The sequence below is a fragment of the Passer domesticus genome, chromosome 18, assembly GCF_036417665.1.
Source record: "Passer domesticus isolate bPasDom1 chromosome 18, bPasDom1.hap1, whole genome shotgun sequence".
Taxonomy (NCBI): domain Eukaryota; kingdom Metazoa; phylum Chordata; class Aves; order Passeriformes; family Passeridae; genus Passer; species Passer domesticus.
The window spans coordinates 4,808,968-4,829,612 of record NC_087491.1 but is presented as its reverse complement, the minus strand read 5'-3'; the positions used below and the strand labels follow the sequence as shown (position 1 = coordinate 4,829,612).

The following is a 20,645-nucleotide window of genomic DNA, read 5'->3' as shown; positions in this document are numbered from 1 at the left end:
ACAGTTTTAGAGAAAGGGCTCTGGTGGAACTCGGACTCAGCAGAGGTGCCAGCACAGCCCTGGACTTTTACCATTCTGCATTTGCACCAGCTAGGAATAAAACAAATCAGTGAGTGGAGCATGGAGCTGAGCACATCATGATGTGTCTGAATGAAATCAACACCCCTTTTCTGCTGTGTTCTGTTCTCAGAGCCAGAAGTGACCCAGCTGGTCTCCGGGAACACGGTGGAGTATGACCTGAAGGGGCTGCAGCCTGCCACGGAGTACACGCTGAGCGTCCACGCGCAGCAGGGCACGCAGAGGAGCGAGAGCCTCTCCACCCACTTCACCACAGGTGCCATCCCACCCACAGCTGCCAGCCCTCCTAGCCCCACCTGCTCTCTGTTCCTCTGGTGCCTTTTTCACTGGAAACCAGAATTTTCATAGTGTTTGCATCAACCTTTCTCCACTGGGGCTGACCAGAGGTGGTTTTCTGTCACTAATGCCTCAGGTTTTAACTTTTTTACTTTTTTCCGATTCTGTGCTGCTTTGGTGTGTGGGTCTGGTCTTCATATTAGGGGATGGTGAGCTCTCTTCACAGAGCAGGGAGGCAAAACAATTCCTTCTCTAGCTGGGGACCTGTGGATATTCTCAGTTCAGTTGAATAAAGAACAGAGATAATTTCTCCCAGGCTCAGCCTGAGAATCTTAGAGGAAAGAATTAAAACAATTATTGTCTCTCCTTCTGTAATAATTTTTTTATAATTATAGTTTTCCATAGTGCGCTATTCATAGTTCACCAATAGTGTGAGATATTTCTACTTTGAAATCAATCAAGTCTCACCCTAACGAGTCACATTATTAAAGACCCGCTACTTTCATTAAACACTTCTGCCTTCTGATCCACCTAAAGACTGGAGTCTTTCTGTCCCTGACTCAACAGTGCCAGGGACCAAGGACAAATGATCCAAATCTCAGGCCCAAGAGCATAAATAATGGTGGAGTGAAGAGAGAAAAACCAGCAGGAGGGGACTTCATAAGCTAAACCTATAACTGGACAATTAAATCCAATATGCAAATGGACCAAAACTTATAAAAATATGAGCTCACCAGTTCTGCAGAATCACAGAGCAGGAGCTATTCTTTGGCTACTGAAGGTGCCCAGCTGGTTTCACACTCATGGCTTTCAATGAGCATCATTGGGATCAGGGATGTTTCTCATTTTCCTGCCTTGGCTTGTCCCTGGGTATTAATTAGGGAGCCACACCAATCCAGTCCTGTAATCACAGAGGGGAAGGGAAGCTGGAGATTGGAACCAGACCAAGCAGGAAAAGTTTTCCTATTCTATAAAGGTTTCCTATTCTCAAAAGTTTTGCCTGTTCTGAAAAAAAGCATAACTGGAACCAGAGTTTTATTTCCTGGGAATATGTAAATACCAGTCTGTCTTCTTGTGAGAAATAATGAAATGCACAATTTTGTCTCAAAAGACATTTCAGTGCAACTGCTCATAAAATAAGGTGCCTGGAACAAGCCAATATTTTAACTTAGATAAAGTTAACACCTTTATTTTAAATTACCAATGAGAAAAATAATTCTTAACCACAAAAGTTAAGGTTGAAATGTTTTTTTCATTTCAAATTTCTCTGGAGAGAAGGTTTGTTTTCCTGGCTTGTTTTACTATATGGCCCACAAGATAACCTGTGGAATTCACTTTGTATGGATGTGATTGTAATTGCTGTGGTGTCTCCTGCAGGGCTGGATGCTCCAAGGGATCTGAGTGCCACCGAGGTGCAGTCAGAAGTAGCTGTGATGAGCTGGAGGCCTCCCCGTGCTCCAGTCACTGGATATCTCCTGATCTATGAATCCATCGATGGCAGAGTCAAGGTAAATAAACCTGAGGGGCTGTGTCTCAAATCTGGGAAGTAGAGAGGCTCTGAAATGTCCAGCAATGCAACATAACTTTGTGCCTTAATTTAAACACTAAATTTAAAACTACTCACTGCCTCTTTCAGTGCTAGACTGAAAACAAATGCATTTAAAACCTCCTAAAGGTCTTTCTTACTTTATACCCTGAAACAGAAGCTCCATTGAAGACTGAATTTTGCCTTTCATCCCTCCACAATACAGATAAAAGCACAAACATTTTACTTCATTCCAGACCTGTATCATGGAGTAAACTCACACCCCCAAAGGATGTGACTCACTTTTCTAAACTCAGGGGAATCCCTGTGCAAAGGTATTGGTTTTTACCAATATTACTGAATGGGATGTACCTTGGCTTGTCTGGTTCCTGCTGCTGAACGAAACAGCGGCACCTGTGGTGTTTTGCACCCCAGAGATGCTCTGGCTAGCTATGAGCACGTGGGGACAAGTCAGGGCATGCCGAGCTCCAGTGCTTACATGCTGGGGCTTGTTGGTAAAAGAAGGTCAGTCCTCAGGCCTCCCTGTGCTAGAGAAGCTTTTAAGGTGATGGTGAAGAAGGGGTCAGTCCTGATGGAGGGTTTAATCCAGAGTTTTTATTCCGGGCCGCACGGACTCTGAATGCAGTAACAACTTCACAAGGACTCCTCAAGCACATGGTGTGCCCATCATTTTACCCAGAAGAGAGGGGTAGGGAACACCAGGACCACCAACCAGGTATGGGGGGAGGGGGTCTCAGGTGAGAGGGACACCTGGATGGGCCAATGGCCCCCCAGGGGCTGGAGAGCATCATTTGAACCTGCCAATCACTCGATGCTCCCCTGGAATTTCTGGGTTGATAGACAGTGCCCAGCAGGTGTCAAGGTAAAGGAAGTGAGAGGTGATTGACACACCACCTGGGGAAGGAAACTTCAGGGAGAAACCAGGGAAACTGAGGCACACCATGACGACACACCACAACACAAAGGGGTGTCTAAGGAAGGATGAACTGCCTGTGGAAGTAATTCTTATTCTCCTATAATTTTAATTAGTTCCTACGTAATTAGATAACAATAAATGCTTAAATATAAATCAGGTAAATCCCAGAAAAAAAAAAAAAAAATGGATGCCCAGCCTGGATCAATGGAGAGGATTCTAATTTTCAGGAAGGCAAATTCCTCAAGCACACCGAAAATCGGTCATTAAAAAATGTCACAGCAAAACTGCATTTTAAAGCCCGTATTGCAACATTTCCCTGGCCTAAAGGATGAGTTCCCCATTTTTTAAATGAATTTCACAATCTGTACATTCAGGACATGTAAACATTTGTGCTGCCTTGCTTTCAAACCTCCCAGCCTGTACGTTATGATGGTAAACATTCATTTCCAGGCAGGCTTTATTGAACTTTTAAAGATTAGCTTGGTAAAAATCTTAGAGGAGTAGCTTTATATTAATTATTTTAGATGGTTAAAGACACCATCAATGATTATGACAAAAAAAACCCAACAAAAACGACTAAAATATGTAACCATTCTGGTCATTATGATTTATTTCTCTGAGACTTCCCTGTATTATTTCTTTTCTCCACAGGAAGTCATCCTAAACCCCGAGACAACTTCCTACAGCCTGACAGAGCTGAGCCCCTCCACGCAGTACACAGTGAAACTGCAGGCCCTGAGTAGAGCCCTGAGGAGCAAAACCATCCAGACCATTTTCACCACCAGTAAGGACATTAAAATAATCCGAATTATCTAAAATAATACTGAATACTAATCTAAAATACTCTAAATACTGCTGAGCTCTGCTGTGAGGACACACAGACCCCACACAAGATTTTAATCTATTTGTAGTGTTGGTGCAAAGTCCCTGTTCCCCCAGACCTGTTTTTCCTTGGCAGGATGAAATTCCAATATCCATCCACATCACCCTCACAGTCTGGTTTAACATCCTTCCTTGCCCATGTGAAATATCAGCAGGAATTCTTTAAAATCCAGCTGACACTTAGAATTCTCCCTGTATTGATTCCACTGAGCAGGGAAAACAAATCAGAGTTTGGAGCTGAAATGAAGCAAACCACAAAGGCACACACAAATCAGTGCTGGGGGCTGAGCAGATGGATTTCTGGACAGGTTTTTCTCCTCTCTCTGAGATGGGCTGTCTCAAAGCCCCTCTGCACGTCAGCTCCGGCCCAACAGGACAGCTCTGCAAGGATAAATTGGCTTCTCTGAAGGTCACTTCACAGCTGACATTAAAAAAGGAGTTGTTCTGTACTAGCTGTGACACTTTGCCTGTCATTTGTCTCATTTTTCCCAGTTTTCAGCCTTTCAGGCCCAGCAGGACCTTCAGTCATTCCCATTCCCCTCCTGCTGCTGGCACCAACTCCAGCCCAAGGACTGCCAGAAGTTACCCAGCCCCAAGTCTGCCCTGTCACTGCTTGTGCAGAGCAGGATGAACTCACCAACACATCCAGAAACAGGAAAGGAATTAAATCTGGGTGTGTTTAGGTGATGTTTGGCAAATTGACCACGAGTAGGGTCTGACCAGGTGCCTTCAGCCATGTGAACAGCATCAGACTCATTCAGGTAGAGACTGGCCTTAACTCCAAAAATACATTTGTGTCTATTTAGTGACAGAGTAGCAGTGAAGGAGCCCTCTGTAGAATCACTTTTCTCCAAATCCCGAAGCCGGTGGAAACTTGCATGACCTCAGATCACACCAGGGGAGGTTTAGATTGGATATCAGGAAAAATTTCTCCATGGAAAGAGCTGTAAAGAATTGGAATAAGCAGTGTTGGAATCCCCATCCCTGGAAGTATTCAAAATACCTGTGGGGGTGTCACCTGGGTACCTGGTGGTGAACATGATGGTGGGACTGTGCTAATGGTTGGACTTGATCTTAAAGGTCTTTTCCAACCTTAACAATGCCATGATTCTGTGAAATTCTCTGGAGCTGAAGTACAGGCAGGGATGTGTAACACTGGCAAGGACCAGCAGCCACTCTGTGAGAAGCTGCAGGTAAAAACTCTTCTTTGGACACACCTGGAACAACATTTAATTGGCTGAAAAATTTAATGACCTGAGTCAAGAAAAAAAAAAAATAAAAGGTTTTTTAGGGGGGTTAGAAATTGTTCTGACTGCAATGATTTTATTGCCTTGTTGTCAGAAAGAAAAGCTTAACAACATTTTCCTGTAGTTTCAAATGTTTCTGTTTGCTTAGTTTTTTAGGAGTGTATCTTTATAACACATTTAATATTGTCCTTGCTAGCAAAACACTCACAATTAATTTATTTTTGATTGAAGTCCTGTCTTTATATCCCCCTTCCATTTTCTGTCACATGAGCAGAGATTGGTAGATTTGTTTTTCCCCAAAAATTGCTGTAACACAGCTCCTGAATTTCAGCTTTTAGCTGGAGGATGCTCTGCCATCCTAGCAGGGAGTAGTTATCTCACATTCCTAGCACATCCAGAAGTGTAGACAGCTGTGAAAAACGACATTCAAAAGAAGAATTCACCTCACCAGCTGACCAGCTGTACCCTGTGGATGTTCTGTATGCAGGATGCAATTACAAACCTGTTCCTGGGATCTGTAGCTGTCCCACAAGGGATTTTCCTCAGCCGTCTGCATTGGGCACGTTCCTTGTAACTGCTGATTTCCTAAGGAGTGCTTTCTCTTCCCTGTGTGTGCAGCTGGGCTCCTCTATCCCTACCCCAAGGACTGCTCCCAGGCCCTGCTGAATGGAGAAGCCACCTCTGGGCTCTACACAATTTACCTGAACGGGGACAAGGCTCAACCTCTGCAAGTGTTCTGTGACATGGGCGAGGATGGGGGCGGCTGGATCGTGAGTATGGGGCAAGGGCAGCACATCCCACCCTGCTCATCCCAGGCACCCTCAGAGTGTTATTACCACAGTAGGGCTGTCCTGTCTGTAAATCTGGGGAGTTTAGTCCTGGATAGGTGTAGTGGTTTTGGTTCACTAATTTGAGATTTCATCAATTTTGAGGTTTCCCGGCCAACGCACCAATGAGTGTGGAGGATTATTATCACAGTAGGACAATAGTGTTATTATCACAGTAGGACAATAGTGTTATTATCACAGTAGGGCTGTCCTGTCTGTAAATTTGGGGAGTTTTATCCTGGGTAGGTGTAGTGGTTTTGGTTCGCCAATTTGAGATTTCACCGATTTTGATGTTTCCCAGCCAATGCTCCAGTGAGTGTGGTGGGTTCAGTGCTGGCCAATCACCAGTGCACTCACTTCCTGCTGTGAGATAGGACTAGGAGAAAGGCAAAGCAGGCTCCAGACCTTAAAAGGCTATAAAGAAAATTTTATTAACAGTAACTAAAAGGGAAAAAAAAAGTAAGAATTTAAACAAACCCTTCAGAACACTTTTCCTCCCCCCACAACCTTTCCTTTTCCACTGACAATGTAAAGAAACAAAACTTATAATTTCCAGTCAGTTTACCACCTCTAAAATAGTCTTTCTTCAATTCACTTAGGCAGAGAAGTCCCTCTTGAAAAATTCTGACAGTAGGATGCCCCAGTGCCCAGAACAGGGTTGCCAGCTCTGTCTGTAGCTGGAGGAAAGAGAGGTGTCTCCAAAGGATGGGTCACACCCCTGGTTTCAGCCCTGATCTCTCTCCACTGGTGGAAGGGCTGCTGAAATGACCATATTGGATAACACATCATCTAAATAATCACCAAGGAGAGGGGAGGGTGAACTGACTCTGTCTGAATGAGAGAGTGAGGGAGGTTAAAGCACGGCCCAGGGGAAGCATTTGTTCAGCAGCCACAGGGTGCAGTGGCTTCCAAAGGCACTGTGCAAGTGACACATCCCACCCAGCCAACAAAGGAATGGCAGTAAACGCCACCTCTCCACACTGACATCCCCAAATCTGAACATGCCAAAGGGAGCCAGGGCACAGAAAGGCAGGAGGAGCTGGAGGAATGCTTGGCTGGGAGATGAGGGGTGGAAAAACCCTTGGCTGAGAAATCCAGAGCTGCAGGATGGGTTTAAAAGGGCAGAAAATAGAAACTGAGAGGCCATGTCATACAGAGGAGCCTGGGAACCCAACAGAGAAATTGGACACTTAAAAAATACATGGAGCTCCAAAAACCTGTGTGCAACTCAGTCCTTGCAGTGAGGGTCTGCTGGGAGGGGTAAAGGAAGGGCAGGAGCAATGCTGAGCTCTGTGTTTGTAAAAGCTCTTCCCCTCTGGCCAGGGCAGTCTGTCCATAACATTTCCTACTTTTAGGTGTTCCTGAGGCGTCAGAATGGAAAGCAAGATTTCTACAAGAACTGGAACACTTATGTGGCAGGGTTTGGAGATCCTAAGGATGAATTCTGGATAGGTAAGTGCTGCAAATTTGTATTTTTGAAATAAAAACCAACAAAACCCAACAAACAAAACCGAAGCACAGCCCAAAAGTCCAGGAGCTACTGAGAGGCCTTCATTTAGCTGGCAGGAGTATTTGTAAAGGGGAACAGGAGAAAAGGAGCCATGGACACCCTACATGAGGGAGACTGAAAGGGCCAGGCTCAGGCAGTCCTCCAGCTGCAATTCAAAGGTGCCAAGCTGGGGTCACCAAATGAACCCACCCAGTGCTCACTGAGGTTCTGGGAGCAGTCAGAGGTGACCTGGGAAGCACATTCTGCTTCCTGTCCTCCTGGGACACCCTCAGCAGCAAAGGCTGACGATCCAGAGAGGAAAAGCAGGCAAATAGAAGTCATAAACTCACATAGTGGTAAAACAGAAGTAAACCCTCCACATTTTCAAAGGTTGTGCTGCATTTTCCTGATTGTAAATGAAGGAAGAAGAAGAAGATGATGATTGATGATGATGATGATGATGATAATGATGATGATGATCACACAACACAACTTTGGTTGTTTTGCCCAACCTGTTTCCATTATTTGAAGGGAAGAGCTCTCCCAGTCACTTTGGAACTATTCATTTGCTTTTGTGCTGACATCACCCTAGAGCTGATCCAGCTCAGTGTCCTCACCAGTGCTGGTGTCCTGCTCTGTTTGTACAGTCCAGTGTGGCCCCATTTATGGAACAATGGCATCGCAAATGTCCTGGTTTTGCATGGGAGGGAGAGATTTGGCCACTTCTCTATTTCAGCAATGTCCAATGCTTTGAATGGCTTTGTGTTCAGTGACCAGCACTGAACCCACCACAAAAAAGAAAAAGACATGGAGAGACTGATGCCTTGACAAACCTGGAAATCAAACAACACAGTTTTGAGATAACATTAGTATAGGTGTAATGTAAATGTTGATCTTTATTGGAGGTGAATATGGAAAATGTCCACAAAAGTCCCTCCCCCAGGGGGTGAACACAGTTTTTATAAATTTAGCAAATTAGTATAATTGAAAAAAATCACCAATTAGGAGCACAAGTGGTGATGCAATCTCCCCACAGTTCAAGCCCCTTCTGAATCCTCCCCCCTCAGATGGAACTGAACTTTGTTGATGAAAATGAGTCTCAAAGAGTTGGGGTTTTTTTGTCTTGGTTCCCAGGGAGAACCAAGATGGGACAGGGGCTTTGGAATGTGTTTTGTCTTTCTGCCTAGGGAAAAGGTAGGGAAAAGCACTGGGAAAACTAAGTAGGAATGCAGCAATAGGCTACAGAGTTCCAAATATGTGTGTAAAGAATACAGAGAATTCAGAAAAGAAACAAGGCAAAAAACTATTCGGCATCAAGACAAACATTCCTTCCTGTCTACAGGTCTGGAGAACCTGCACAAAATCACTTCTCAGGGCCAGTATGAGCTGCGGGTGGACCTGAGGGACAAGGGGGACACGGCCTACGCCGTGTATGATCGCTTCAGTGTGGGCGACGCCAAGAGCCGCTACCGCCTGCGTGTGGATGGCTACAGCGGCACAGCAGGTGAGAGCAAAAACTGACTTTTCCTCCTTCTAATGACCCATTTCCTCCCATTGACTCAAGGAAACTGTGTGAATATTGCAGATCAGCAGGTGCCTCTCCTGCATGAGTGTCTTAGGTGTCTGCTAAGGAAGGCAGGAGCCTCCCCTGAAATGGAAAATGTAAACCTTCTCTCCAAGTTTTTATAATTTTGAAATTATAACAGTTCTTTATTAGGGAAGAAAATTTAAAAAATAAAATAAACAATACAGTAATATAAAACAAACCACGGCCAGAGTCAGAACAGGCCCTGACCCCCTGTGGGTCAGGGTGGTGGCACAGTCCCATCCCATGGGGGCTCAGCCCTCCTGCAGTGCCAGCTGTGCTTCTGCTGGAGCAGGGATCCTGCACAAGGGGGGAGTTTTCCTCTGCAGCTCCAGGGCTGCTGGAGATGGGCCTGCTCTCCCTCTGGCAATGCAGGGCAGGAGAAAGCTGCTGCTCTGGGAATGCAGTGGGCAAAGGCTGCTGTGCTGTTCCAGGCTCAGATTGGATCCAGGTAGGAATGCTTGGCTCCTGCCCTGGGCGGAGCATCTCCCCATGGGATGCTGGAATTTGATCAGCCCTGCAGGGACACTCAGTGGCCATGGACAGCAGAGATCTGCTGGAGGGAGGACTGGCTGTGGGAGAGATAAAGAAAAAACTGCCCCATGAACAGAGGAGAACTGCCCCACCTCTGACAGATGGGAAATACACACCCCCAAACCATATCTTACAACCTGGGACAGTGAGGTATTCAAAAATCAAACATATCAATATATTTATGTTTCTGTTTTATATCCTCCAGGCATTTTTGTGCCATATTTAATGGCCTGATTATGGCAGGATTGAAACAAGTGTATTAAACCACAATATATCTCATTTGGCCAATCTTGGCTGTCATTTATACAGCCAGTAATAGCCTGGCACAGCTTCTTCTCCTGTCAGTAGAATTTGCAGCAAAGCCCTGCTGTAATGTGATTTATGATTTTGCTGAACAAATCATCTGCCTTTTGTAATCACACTGGGGCAAACCCTGCAGCCCTTGGTGAGTCTTTTTTAAGGCTTCATAGGATTAAGAGATAAATCCAGTTTAACAATATGTCTTAAAAGGAGATAATTTCACACTGCTGGGTGCATAAACCAGAGCAGAGGTGTGGGTGTGGGCTCTGCCCTGTGACCAGCACAGGAGCTTTTACACAGACTGCAGAGATACAAAGGAAATGCAGCAGCAGAATTAATGTCCATTTAATTTAGATGGGATATTGGGAAGTAATCCTTCCCTGGGAGGGTGGGCAGGCCCTGGCACAGGGTGCCCAGAGCAGCTGTGGCTGCCCCTGGATCCCTGGCAGTGCCCAAGGCCAGGCTGGACAGGGCTTGGAGCAGCCTGGGACAGTGGGAGGTGTCCCTGCCATGGCAGGGGTGGAATGAGATGAGTTTTAACATCCCTTCCAGCCCAAACCATTCCATGATTCTGTGATTTAAGGCAAATTGTCTAGTGCAGAGTAGTAGTAACGGCTATCATGAGTAAGATTCAGTGAGTATAGAGACTCTTTTGATCTTGATTCCTTCCTTGTGAACACCTTTTTGGTCTTGGCTTGTCCACACTGTAAAATCCAGCTTTTAGCAAGAAGTATAGAAATTGGCCTGCATGGAAAAAAAACCACTTCATATACTGGGGATTAGAGACCACGTAAAAAAATATTTTGACCTGCCTGCAAAACCAAAAATTGTGCATTTCTCTTTGTATGAAAAAAGTCAAACTTTAAAAATTTAGATGCAGACAGGGCATGGCACAGTCCAAATATTTTCATGAAAGCTAAACCAGGCAACCCACTGACCTTGCTCTTTCTTTTGCCCCCCCATCCAGGTGACTCCATGACCTACCACAATGGAAGGTCTTTCTCCACTTTTGACAAGGACCATGACTCTGCCATCACCAACTGTGCTCTGTCATACAAAGGAGCTTTCTGGTACAAGAACTGTCACCGAGTCAACCTGATGGGCAGATATGGTGACAACAGCCACAGTCAGGTGAGTTTGGCTTTGATGGCTTCTCTAATGCTTGAGAGGAAGGGAAATTGCAATTATGGGTTTTTCTGATGGTTCAGCCAGCGAAAACTCACAGCATCCCCTCCTCCCACTCTCCTGGAACATAGGGAAATGTATGGGCTCACAAAACAGGAATTTAACATCAGCTGGTGAAATCTTGTTGGCTGTGTCTGATTTTCCAAGGGAGTATCCCAACTGTGCAGAAAATAATTGTAGTTTTCAACATGTGAAACAAAAATATTTCTCTTCCCATGAAAGCCAGGCAAGGAGGGACAGCTCTGAGTGACAGAGGTTTAACAAGATCAAGGTCAGGGTGCTGCACCTGGGTTGGGGCAAGCCCAGCATCAATCCAGGCTGGGATGAGCAGTTGGAGCAGCTCTGCTGGGAGGAGAGGCTGGCACAGCTGGGATTGTTCACCTGGAGAGGAGAAGCTTTGGGGGGACCTCAGTGTGGCCTTGCAGGGCCTGAAGGGCCAACAGGAAAGATGGAGAGGGAAGATTTGTAAGGACCTGGAGTGCCAGAACAAGGGGGAATGGCTTTGCACTGACAGAGAATAGGTTTATTTGAGATACTGGGAGGAAATTCTTTCCTGGGAGGGTGGGCAGGCCCTGGCACAGGATGCCCAGAGCAGCTGTGGCTGTCCCTGGATCCCTGGATGTGTCCAAGGCCAGGCTGGACAGGGCTGGGACAGTAGAAGGTGTCCCTGCCCACAGCAGGGGTGGAACAAGATGATCTTTAAGGTCAACTCCAGCCCATCCAGTGTGTATTTCCAGGTTTCTGTGATCTCATGTGGGTGGGTTTGTACAGGTTGAACATTCCACAGCCCCTGTGCTTCCCAAAGCTCCTCCACTTCACGGTGCCTCTGTACCCAAATGAGAAAGTTCTCCAGTCTGAACCAGGGGCAGCAAATAAAAGTGTGACCTCCAACCTCCCCCTTTGCCTTCACAGGGCGTCAACTGGTTCCACTGGAAGGGCCACGAGTATTCCATCCAGTTTGCAGAGATGAAGCTGAGACCCTCCAGCTTCCGGAACCTGGAGGGGCGTCGGAAGCGGGCGTAGAGCCCGGGGGCTGCGGGCAGGGGCTGGGGAGGGGATGGACAGGGGGGTGTGGGGAGACCCTCGGGCATCGCTGGCCTGGGGCTGTGAGGAGCTGGGACTGGTACCACAGCATCGGTGAGCCGAGGCCCGGCAGAGGCTTTGCAGCATTCCAAACAAAAAAAGCCTTAAAGCATCCCAGAGTTTCCAGCAGAGCAGCTCCAGCTGCCCACCAGGAACGTCCTCCACACCAAAGACAACGATCTCAAGGGTTCTGTGTTGGTTTATTAATTTTTTTTAAATTTTTTTTGCCAGAAAGCATCTGGGATAAAGTTCTTCCGACATCTGACAATCTCTTGGGTGGCCCAGGGGAGGGGAGGGAGAACAGCTTTGTACATTGGTAGTTTGTTTTAGAACCAGCCATATTTTACACACAGAAATGTGTAAGATTAATTATCATTATTATCATTATTATTATTATTATTAGTTATAAGTTAAAATAATTGGTGGTGTGAATGCCTTTTCTATATATATCAAGTACCACAGAGGAGGGAATGGGAAGAGAAAGCAGTAGGTTTTTAAATTTAAGCATAAGATTAATATTATTAATATAAACACAAAGTAATAATAATAATAATAATAATGATAATAATAATAAGCTACATTTTGTCATTTTTAAGAGAACCATGCTTTTGGAAACACAGCAGGACAGTGTCTGATTGTAAATTTTTTTTTATAAATAAAAGCACAATTACTTTTAAATAAATTTCTACCTTTTTTTTTCATCCATGTGGAGTTTATGCATGTCCAGGATATATTTACATAGATGGGGAAATAAAGACAGACTGAAATGAATTAGGTGTTGAGCCCCTACTGAAAACTGTTCCTTTTGTCAGTGACTAGTTGTAATTATTCTGGTGGGTTTGTTACAGTGAAATGCCCATGAGGATTTGGGTTCTTTCAGAAGAGAATTTTTTTTTTTCCTGCCCAAAAGCTTCTTCCATGTTTTTCTAAGTGCTACTGACCAATGCTTGCTCCATCTAGGTGGGAATAACTAACAAAGCAAAACAAAGAGAATTCAGAGTTGTTGTTAGGTACCATGGGCAGTTTGAACACTTGTGTAAATAAAGGGCTCTCTTTTTTTTTTTTTAATATGAATGAAAATCCATGTAGTTCCTCTGTATCACACCCTGCAGTTCAAGACAATAAAAGATCTCTTGTTTTAATCCAGTCTCTCTGCCCTACTTCAAGATTGCATTTTGCAAACATTTTGCAAATGTTTTGTAAATGTTTCTTGCCTCACTCCTGGCTGAAGTTACACTCCTGAACATTGTTTGTGTTGCACGGAGAATATAAATTTCCTTTGACCCTCCAGGGCACTGGCAGCACTATATTAAATTAATTCTCTGTAATTAACACCCTTCCTAGGTGTTCATCACAGTAAATGATAGTCAGCATAAAGGAGAACAAATCCAGTAACGATGCTCTGCCCTCCAGATGCTTTCCATGCTATGAGGAAATGACACTGGATCCGTGTTTCTGGGTGCTGGAAAGCTCTGGCAGTCTGTTTGCAGACAGTCAGGGGAAGAAGTGACATTTATGGGATGATTTCCTCATTTCTGGTAACATCCCAGAGCTGTCTGGCTCTGCCTCTGGTGTCATTTACCTTGGCAGCTCCAAAGAGCTCCTGGAGACAGGCTCAGGTTTGTGCCTCGCCCCAGACAGGAGTCAAACACGCTGCACAAAAGGAAGCTGATATTTCCTGTAATTACTCACTGACAGATGCCCTATTTGGTATTCTCCATGATCCCCATTGAGAGAGGGAAGCTGGCAAATCCTTGGTGTCAGACCTGCCAAAACACCCTTCAGAGCTGACACAAGCTTGATTTGAGACCAGCAGCTCCACTACAGGCTCCTGGAAGGGAATTTCACTGGCTTTCCCCCCTTTCCTGTTTGTAACTCGTGAGAAGAGTTTAAAAACATGCTCAGATTTAAAATCTGTTCATGAGCCTGCCAAGCCTCAGTGCCGGGGTTCATCCTTAACGTGATGAAGCAGTTTGGGAGCCTCAAGGGGGCAGGAGAGGAAGGGCTTCAAAATTATTTCCTCAGCCAGATTTAAGGTCCTAAAGGCACTGAAGGAGATATCTGGGGGCATGAGAGGGGTTTATGAGGTTAGGACTGTATCCATGAGGTATTTTTGAGACAAGTGGATGGAAAATTCCTTTTCCAGTGTCACTGCCCTAACCTTAACTACAGTCTGAGAAAGAATTCATGCTTGGGTTTCTTACTTAAGCGAGGTGAAAGCTTCAAGCCAGGTGGGCAGAAGTCAGATGGATGCATGATTTGAGGGAGTAAGGCTGATGGCACTTTCAAGTTATTCAATCCCCTGGCTTTTTGTGAGACTTGGACTGCTAAGTGGTTGTGGTTGTTTCTGACTCCAGGCATGAGTGTGTAGTGATTAGAGCACTCCAGAGTGATGTGGGAGATGACAGATACCTTAAATTCTTCCCTCTGCAACAGAGGTGTCACCTTGGTGTCAGCTGAACTGGAGCACCCACATCTGCTGCATCACCTCTGGGTACAGCTCCCTCACCTCCTCTCCTCATGCAATTCCAGCCAAGGGAACTGATCTCACCCATTGCTGAGCTGGATGTCACCAGAAAGCCAGGAAATCTCACCTGAGCCTGCAATAGTGAATAAATAGCTCAGTGAATTGTGACAGAAAACACAAATTCCCCATCTTTCCTGCCCAAGGATGTCCCTTCAATCAAATTACAATTTTGGCTTGGTTTGCTTTAAAAGCAGTTGAGCATAACTGAGGGTCAGAGAGCATGGAAAACAAGAAATTGAGAACACAGCGATCCAGTGGCTTTCCCTGCAACTCATTTGGTCTCAGGCTTCACTACTTGAATCCAAAACTGCAGCCTTGAAAAACCTTCTTGCAGATGCCATGTTAATCCTGGGGCTGTTAAACTTTGAAGGGGCAGTACCTTTTTTCCTTTTTTTTCTCCTCTTCCTTTTCTCCTTCTCCTTCTCCTTTTCATCATCATCATCATCATCATCATCATCATCATCGTCATCGTCATCATCATCTTCTTCTTCTTCTTCTTCTTCTTCTTCTTCTTCTTCTTCTCCTTCTCCTTCTTCTTCTTCTTCTTCTTCTTCTCTTCTTCTTCTCAGCACTCTTTGTGCTTCACCCACTGAATATTTTCTACCACAATTTGATTAGAAAGGAAAGCAGAATAGAAATGTTCAAGTGTCATCAACAAGCAGTAGCTTGATCCCAAAAAATGGCAAGGAGGTGGCATCAGCCTCACAGGTACCTTGCCACTTTTTATTTCTAACTTGCAGGGATGAGAAGATGACGCAGGAATAGAGCTGGGATTGCTGAGGTGGTGCTTGGCTGGTTGCTGCTGGTTCTCTGCACTCCATCAGGAGGTCAAGGCAGAGAATAATTCTTCACAGAGTGTTACAAACACAGAGAATTGACAAAATTATACCATTTGTTTAATGAGAAGTGGGTAAAATAATGTAAAATGAAAATACAGAAGGAGACATGAACCCCCCCAGCAGCTTTGGAGCCCCTGTTCAGCACTGCCTTAACATTTTCTTTGAAATAAGTCGGCTCCAGCCTTTGTTCCTCCACCTTTCCCCCGGTGATTTCCCCAGCAGGTGCAGAAATCTCAGCGCTCAGAGCTCCAGCAGCTCTGTGTGTGTTCAACAAATGTTGGTCCTGATAAACAAGGTGTGGTTTGTCAGCAGGAGACTACAAGCAAAGCTCAGCCAGAACAGCACGGATGATTTTTATTCTTGGACGGCCCTGGAAAAACACACATCTTAATCAGGCCTTCAATCTAAAGGTGAAGGAGTTGGTGTAGGTGAGAGGGAAAGACAATTCTCAGCAAAAAAATATCCAAAAAAAAGAGCAAAACCAGAATAAAAGATGATGTAAGAACTGCTCTGGCTTTCTGGGTCACCCTCGCCTGCTCACAAGCTGTTCCTGGCTCCATCCCAAAGGTTTAGGAGTAGAAACACAACCTGATGATTGTACAGTGAGGTTTTCACTTGACTTGCAGCCTTGGTGAGGAATTTCCACGGGGCTGAGAATGAGTCTCCATCCGGGCTTGCGTCAATCATGTTCCTGCTGCAAAATGAATCAGGCCTGTTGCACTTTGCAGTGGCAATGAGATCCCGAGTGGAGGCTGCAGCAGGAAAATGTAACTCCACACAGGCATTTCAACAGCTGTGTAAGCTAAAGGAAAGTTTCCTGGAGGAGGCAGGAGTTATTGGAGAGGAGAAGTTATTGCAAAATAAAGAGGCTGGTGCTGTACCTATCGCTGTATCCCTTCCACTCCTACATTTAGGCCCACTCAGCTGAAAAATCCACTTCAGCTTTAGTCACTAGTGAAGTGTGGGGAGCTCATGGTCTCTCTGAGATGCTATCTGCAGAGTTACTCACTTGTGCCCTTTCAGATGACACTGAGGATAAGGCTTTGGGTATTTTTAGGGCAAAAGTCCCCTTTCAAGACCTCTGAAATTTTGGAAGTCTGGGCTGAGGTTTTCCAAGGAGTCTTGCAATGGAGGGGGCCCAGGTCTCCTTCCCTAGTGCTGCTTGTTTGGCTTTCCCAGCTCAGCTCCTTTGGGAGGGACAGGTTTGGAATGGCAGCTAAAAATGTGCCTGTCCCTTCCTAAGTGCCTTCTTTGTCCCTCCTCAGGGCCATCTCACATTCTCTGGAGGGACAGAGGGGCCTCCACACCACTGTGAGCAGAGTGACTGTGGTTAAGTGGTTTTTGGTGCACAAAATGCAGCATCACAAATAAATAAATATCTGCTGTTATTCACAAATCACCAACTGCTACTCACAAATTCAGGACTCCCTTTTCTGGGATTGCCACAGGCAAAAAACCAATTTTCCTGTGCCAGCCTGCCTGACCTGGCAAAAACCACCTGAAAGGTGTCTGGTTCCAAGGCAGCACCTCCTGAAAGCATCACTGACTGCATGGGCAGGGATGGCTCAAGGGGCCTGCTGATGACTCTGCTCCTTCACCTCTCGTCAGGTACTTTCCTCAGAGGAAATCATTCAGCTTCCTGTGTTTTTACTGTAAATTCTGTGCTGCAAAGAGGAAAGAGAGAAAGACACCGGCACAGATAGAGAGATTGAGGTGGGGGGAAAACCAATACACAGCGATTTTGGTGCAGATAATCCCTTTCGCTCCCACTTTCGTGGCTGCCTCTGCCAGAGACATCCCTCTGTTTTAGAGCAGCAGAGAGGGTTAAAAGCAACATCTAACCTGAAAATTGGTCCCCTGCTTAAAACCGAAACTACTTTCAGGACTCAAAGTGCTCATTTCCTCCCCACCCTTCCTCTGCCTCTTTACTTTTACTTTACTTCATGCCTTGTCCTTCTAGTTCTGTGATTCTGTGAAAGTGAGAGGAGAAATAATGTGAAAAAGGCTGGGTTTTGTCCAAGTGAAAGAAAAAATGCCTGGCTGTGTCACTAGAGAGCACAAGCATCCAGATTTAGTCTGAGAGATAATTTCCACTTTGTCATCACACCAATTGTAAAAGTCACAACTTCAGGAAGAGCTGGGACTTTTTTATTAACAACATGTTCTAGGCTTTCATGCAAATAGAATGCTGCTTGCAAAGAAGGTACTCAGCAAATATAAACCCACCAGATCTTCCCTAGAAAAAGGTTTTAAAATACTATTTTGAATGTTTCAACTCTATTGTGATCAACCAAAGAAGTGTAAATGGCTGAGAGAAATTGGAACAAAAGTAAAAAAATCATATTCTAAGTTGCCTTATATGCTGAAGCATTTGACTTTTCCCTAGGAAATAAATAGTAAAAATTAGATCGGACCCCTGAGATTATAATTTTTATTTGTTTTCAGTGTAATCTATGTGCATTCTCTGCTTTATGGTAACCAGACTACCTGGAAATTACCCACACACACAATGCAGCACTGGCGCAGCAGTCAAATCAATTGCAATTTTTTCATGATAAAAGGTACATACAGGTGGCAGCTCTGTGCTCTGGCAGTCTCCCATCAGCCCTGAGGAGTCTCCTCTGAAGCCTTTTGTGTGCAGATATCCCAACCCTGGCTATACCTGGATTCATGGCTTTCCAAGCACTCACAGCTCCAGCCACTGCTCTGAACACTTGTCACTGAAATGGGGAAAAGCCTCTCAACCACCAAAATTTCAGTGTCCCCGAGCAATTCTGAGCCCAAAGCATCTCCCCATGCCAAACCTTTCTCATCTCACTTGACATTGGAGGGAAAAGCAGCTCTTGGATGTGATGATGTCTTTTTGGGGCTACCTAAAAAGAGAGGCCAGAAAAAATGAAGGTAATAAAAAGCAGTTCTATTTATTGAAGGACCAGTAACCCTGCAGTTCTTTAGTGGATAACTCCACACTCCACACACAGTGTGAGCTGCTGCTTTCCCATTTTGGGCAGACACAACAATTCCTCTCCAGGCCTGGCAATCAAGGACACCTCACTGCCTCAGGTCCCCAGAGATGGAAACAAAAGTGAGTTTTGGGGGGAGCAAACTTGGGGTCAATTCCTTCATTATCTGAAGCTGTAATTGGCAGATTAACCCCCAGTATGCAAATGGACCAGACTTATAAAAGTGTGAAACCCATGACCCGTTGTCCATTTTGGGTGCAGCCCCAAAGGGGCTTTGTCTGCCCAAAATGTACCTGAAGGCCCTTCAATAAATATACCTGTTTTTTATTGCCTTAATTTTGTCTGGCCTCTGCTTTTAGGTAGCCCAAAAAGGCATCACTGGGGCTGTGGCTGTGCCATGGCAAAGGCATCTCCTGGGGCTGGGTTCCACCTGCCCCCTGCCAGCCTTTGCCTCCTGGGGTTTCAGTGATGCCCCAAGAGCAGGGGGGCACTGATGTGTGCTGCCAAACAGGGACAGCCTCCAGAGGGATGTGAACGATGCCTTAGGATTTTAGCTTTTATATTTTTCATCTATTTGTAATCCAGCAATTCTTTAATGTATAACTTTAAAGGATATATGGGTATAAAGGTGTGTATATACATGTAAAAACCATCCATGTCTGTGTTTGCCCACAAACATCCACATATAACTATAAAACTACATATGAATATCTACAAGAATTATAAAACCATAATGATTTCCAGTCTGGGAGCACCACTGGGACTCAGACCCCAGGGTGCTGCCAGCTCAGCAGAAATGTCAGTGTTTCCTTCAGCTTAGAAAGCGAGAGGAAACCACCGAGGTTTCAGGTGGCAGCAGGTGCTGATCTCAGAGCTGACAGCACTCCCTGGGGCTGCTGTGCTCTCAGCCCCACACTGAGGCACTCAGGGATCACCAGCACTCCCAAATATTGTGATGGATCCCCCCCTTCCACTCCATCCTAGTAAGTGAATAATGTTCTTTCTTGTTCAGGTGTGATTATGAGTAGGAGTTCTGTGATTCCTGTAAAATCACTGAAGTCTCTGCTTCAAAGGACATGAGAGGAAAAGAAAAGGAGAGCCAAAGGGTGTATGTATCCCGGGAGGGATTCAGCCAGATCAGAGCTTGTGTCATGTGCCTCAGGCTCGAGCAGGTGGTGAACAAAATTAAGGTAAAGGAACAGTAATTGTCTACTCCCAGCTTTAGTGCTCTTGTCTGGAAAGTTCTGCATCTCCCATGAAAAATGTCATCAATCTGTGCCCTCAGAGCTTCTTTCCTTGTTACAGTTTGGCACTTCTCAACAGATTTCTCACCTCAGCAGAGTGTTGGTTTTGGAGGCTTTGTGACACCCAGGCTGCTGGAAAAATCTATTTTCCTCCTGTGAGCTGAACACTGAATAATCACCACCTGATCAGGGTACCTCTGTGGGTACCCAGGGAATGCTGCAGTGCAGCAAAACTGGGGACACACAGCACCCCTGGGACAGGAAAAGAGCCGTTTTCATCTGCAGTAAAAATGAGGATTTTGCCTCAGCTCCATCCCAAAGGCACCACAAGCAGAGGCAGCTGCCAGGGCTGGGCTGTTTGGAGCTGGAGTAGAGCAGGAAAGCAAATAGTGAGCACACTCAGCTGTGTGAGCAGCAGGGCCCACATCAGAGAGGGTAACTCTGTGCACACCTTGCTAGACCTTGATCTGGAGAAGAAATAGCAGCAGTGGCTGGCAGGGGGCTTTTATGCAACTGCAAAGTGACAGTGCATGGGGAGACTTCAGTGATTCTGTAGCAAAAAAGCTCTGAGCTTTGCATCTGTCCCTGGCCAAAGAAACTCCAGCTGCTTTGTTTTTCATTTCAAGGCTGCATGACCAGCTCCAAAGCCAGGGCTTTGCCCTTGGCCAGGGCTTTGCTCCCTCCCAGAGGGTCACACTGCCCAGGTCCTGCTGGTACTGCAGATTGCTGGGGGCTGTTCTGCACTTGGCCTTTCTGCACAAAGATCACCCTGGTACGTGGCCATGTGGAGATTTGGAAACCCTCAGTGAGAATCTTGCTTTGTGTTAGCTCACAGAATCACAGAACCACAGTGGGGTCACTGGTGCCTCCTCCCTGCTCCAGCAGGGCCACCCCAGAGCACAGGGCACAGGACTGATGGTTCTGGAATATTCCCAGTCAGGGAGACCCCACAGCCTCTCTGGGCTCTGCTCTGGGCTGGCACTGCCCAGGGCAGCAGTTCTGCCTCCTGGGCAGGGGAATTGCTGGGCTCAGGCCCTGCCCGTGGCTCTGGGGCCATGGCTGGGCCTGGGGCAGAGCCCGGGCCTGCCCTGACCTCTGCACACAGGGACAGACTGGGACAGACA

The 20,645-nt window shown here is 45.8% G+C and overlaps 1 protein-coding gene and 1 long non-coding RNA gene across 7 annotated transcripts in view; one reads left to right on the top strand and one right to left on the bottom strand.

Moving 5' to 3' along the window:
- Window positions 1–13,090, top strand: part of TNC (tenascin C) — a 73,759-nt gene extending 60,669 nt beyond the window's left edge. For all 6 annotated transcript variants that reach the window (XM_064393259.1, XM_064393260.1, XM_064393261.1 and 3 more), the window contains 8 exons: window positions 191–334; window positions 1,732–1,862; window positions 3,468–3,600; window positions 5,564–5,715; window positions 7,128–7,224; window positions 8,604–8,765; window positions 10,648–10,811; window positions 11,778–13,090. In XM_064393259.1, coding sequence (XP_064249329.1) covers window positions 191–334; window positions 1,732–1,862; window positions 3,468–3,600; window positions 5,564–5,715; window positions 7,128–7,224; window positions 8,604–8,765; window positions 10,648–10,811; window positions 11,778–11,888 — 1,094 coding nt within the window. In that variant the 3' untranslated portion in view covers window positions 11,889–13,090. The remainder of the gene's footprint in view (window positions 1–190; window positions 335–1,731; window positions 1,863–3,467; window positions 3,601–5,563; window positions 5,716–7,127; window positions 7,225–8,603; window positions 8,766–10,647; window positions 10,812–11,777) is intronic.
- LOC135282968 (uncharacterized) lies at window positions 12,305–20,436 on the bottom strand. The gene is made up of 3 exons (XR_010348934.1): window positions 19,610–20,436; window positions 14,855–18,187; window positions 12,305–14,548 (listed from the first exon to the last, which is right to left on the bottom strand). It is a non-coding gene; the product is annotated as an uncharacterized LOC135282968 (long non-coding RNA).
- Between the last annotated feature and the right edge of the window lie 209 nt (window positions 20,437–20,645).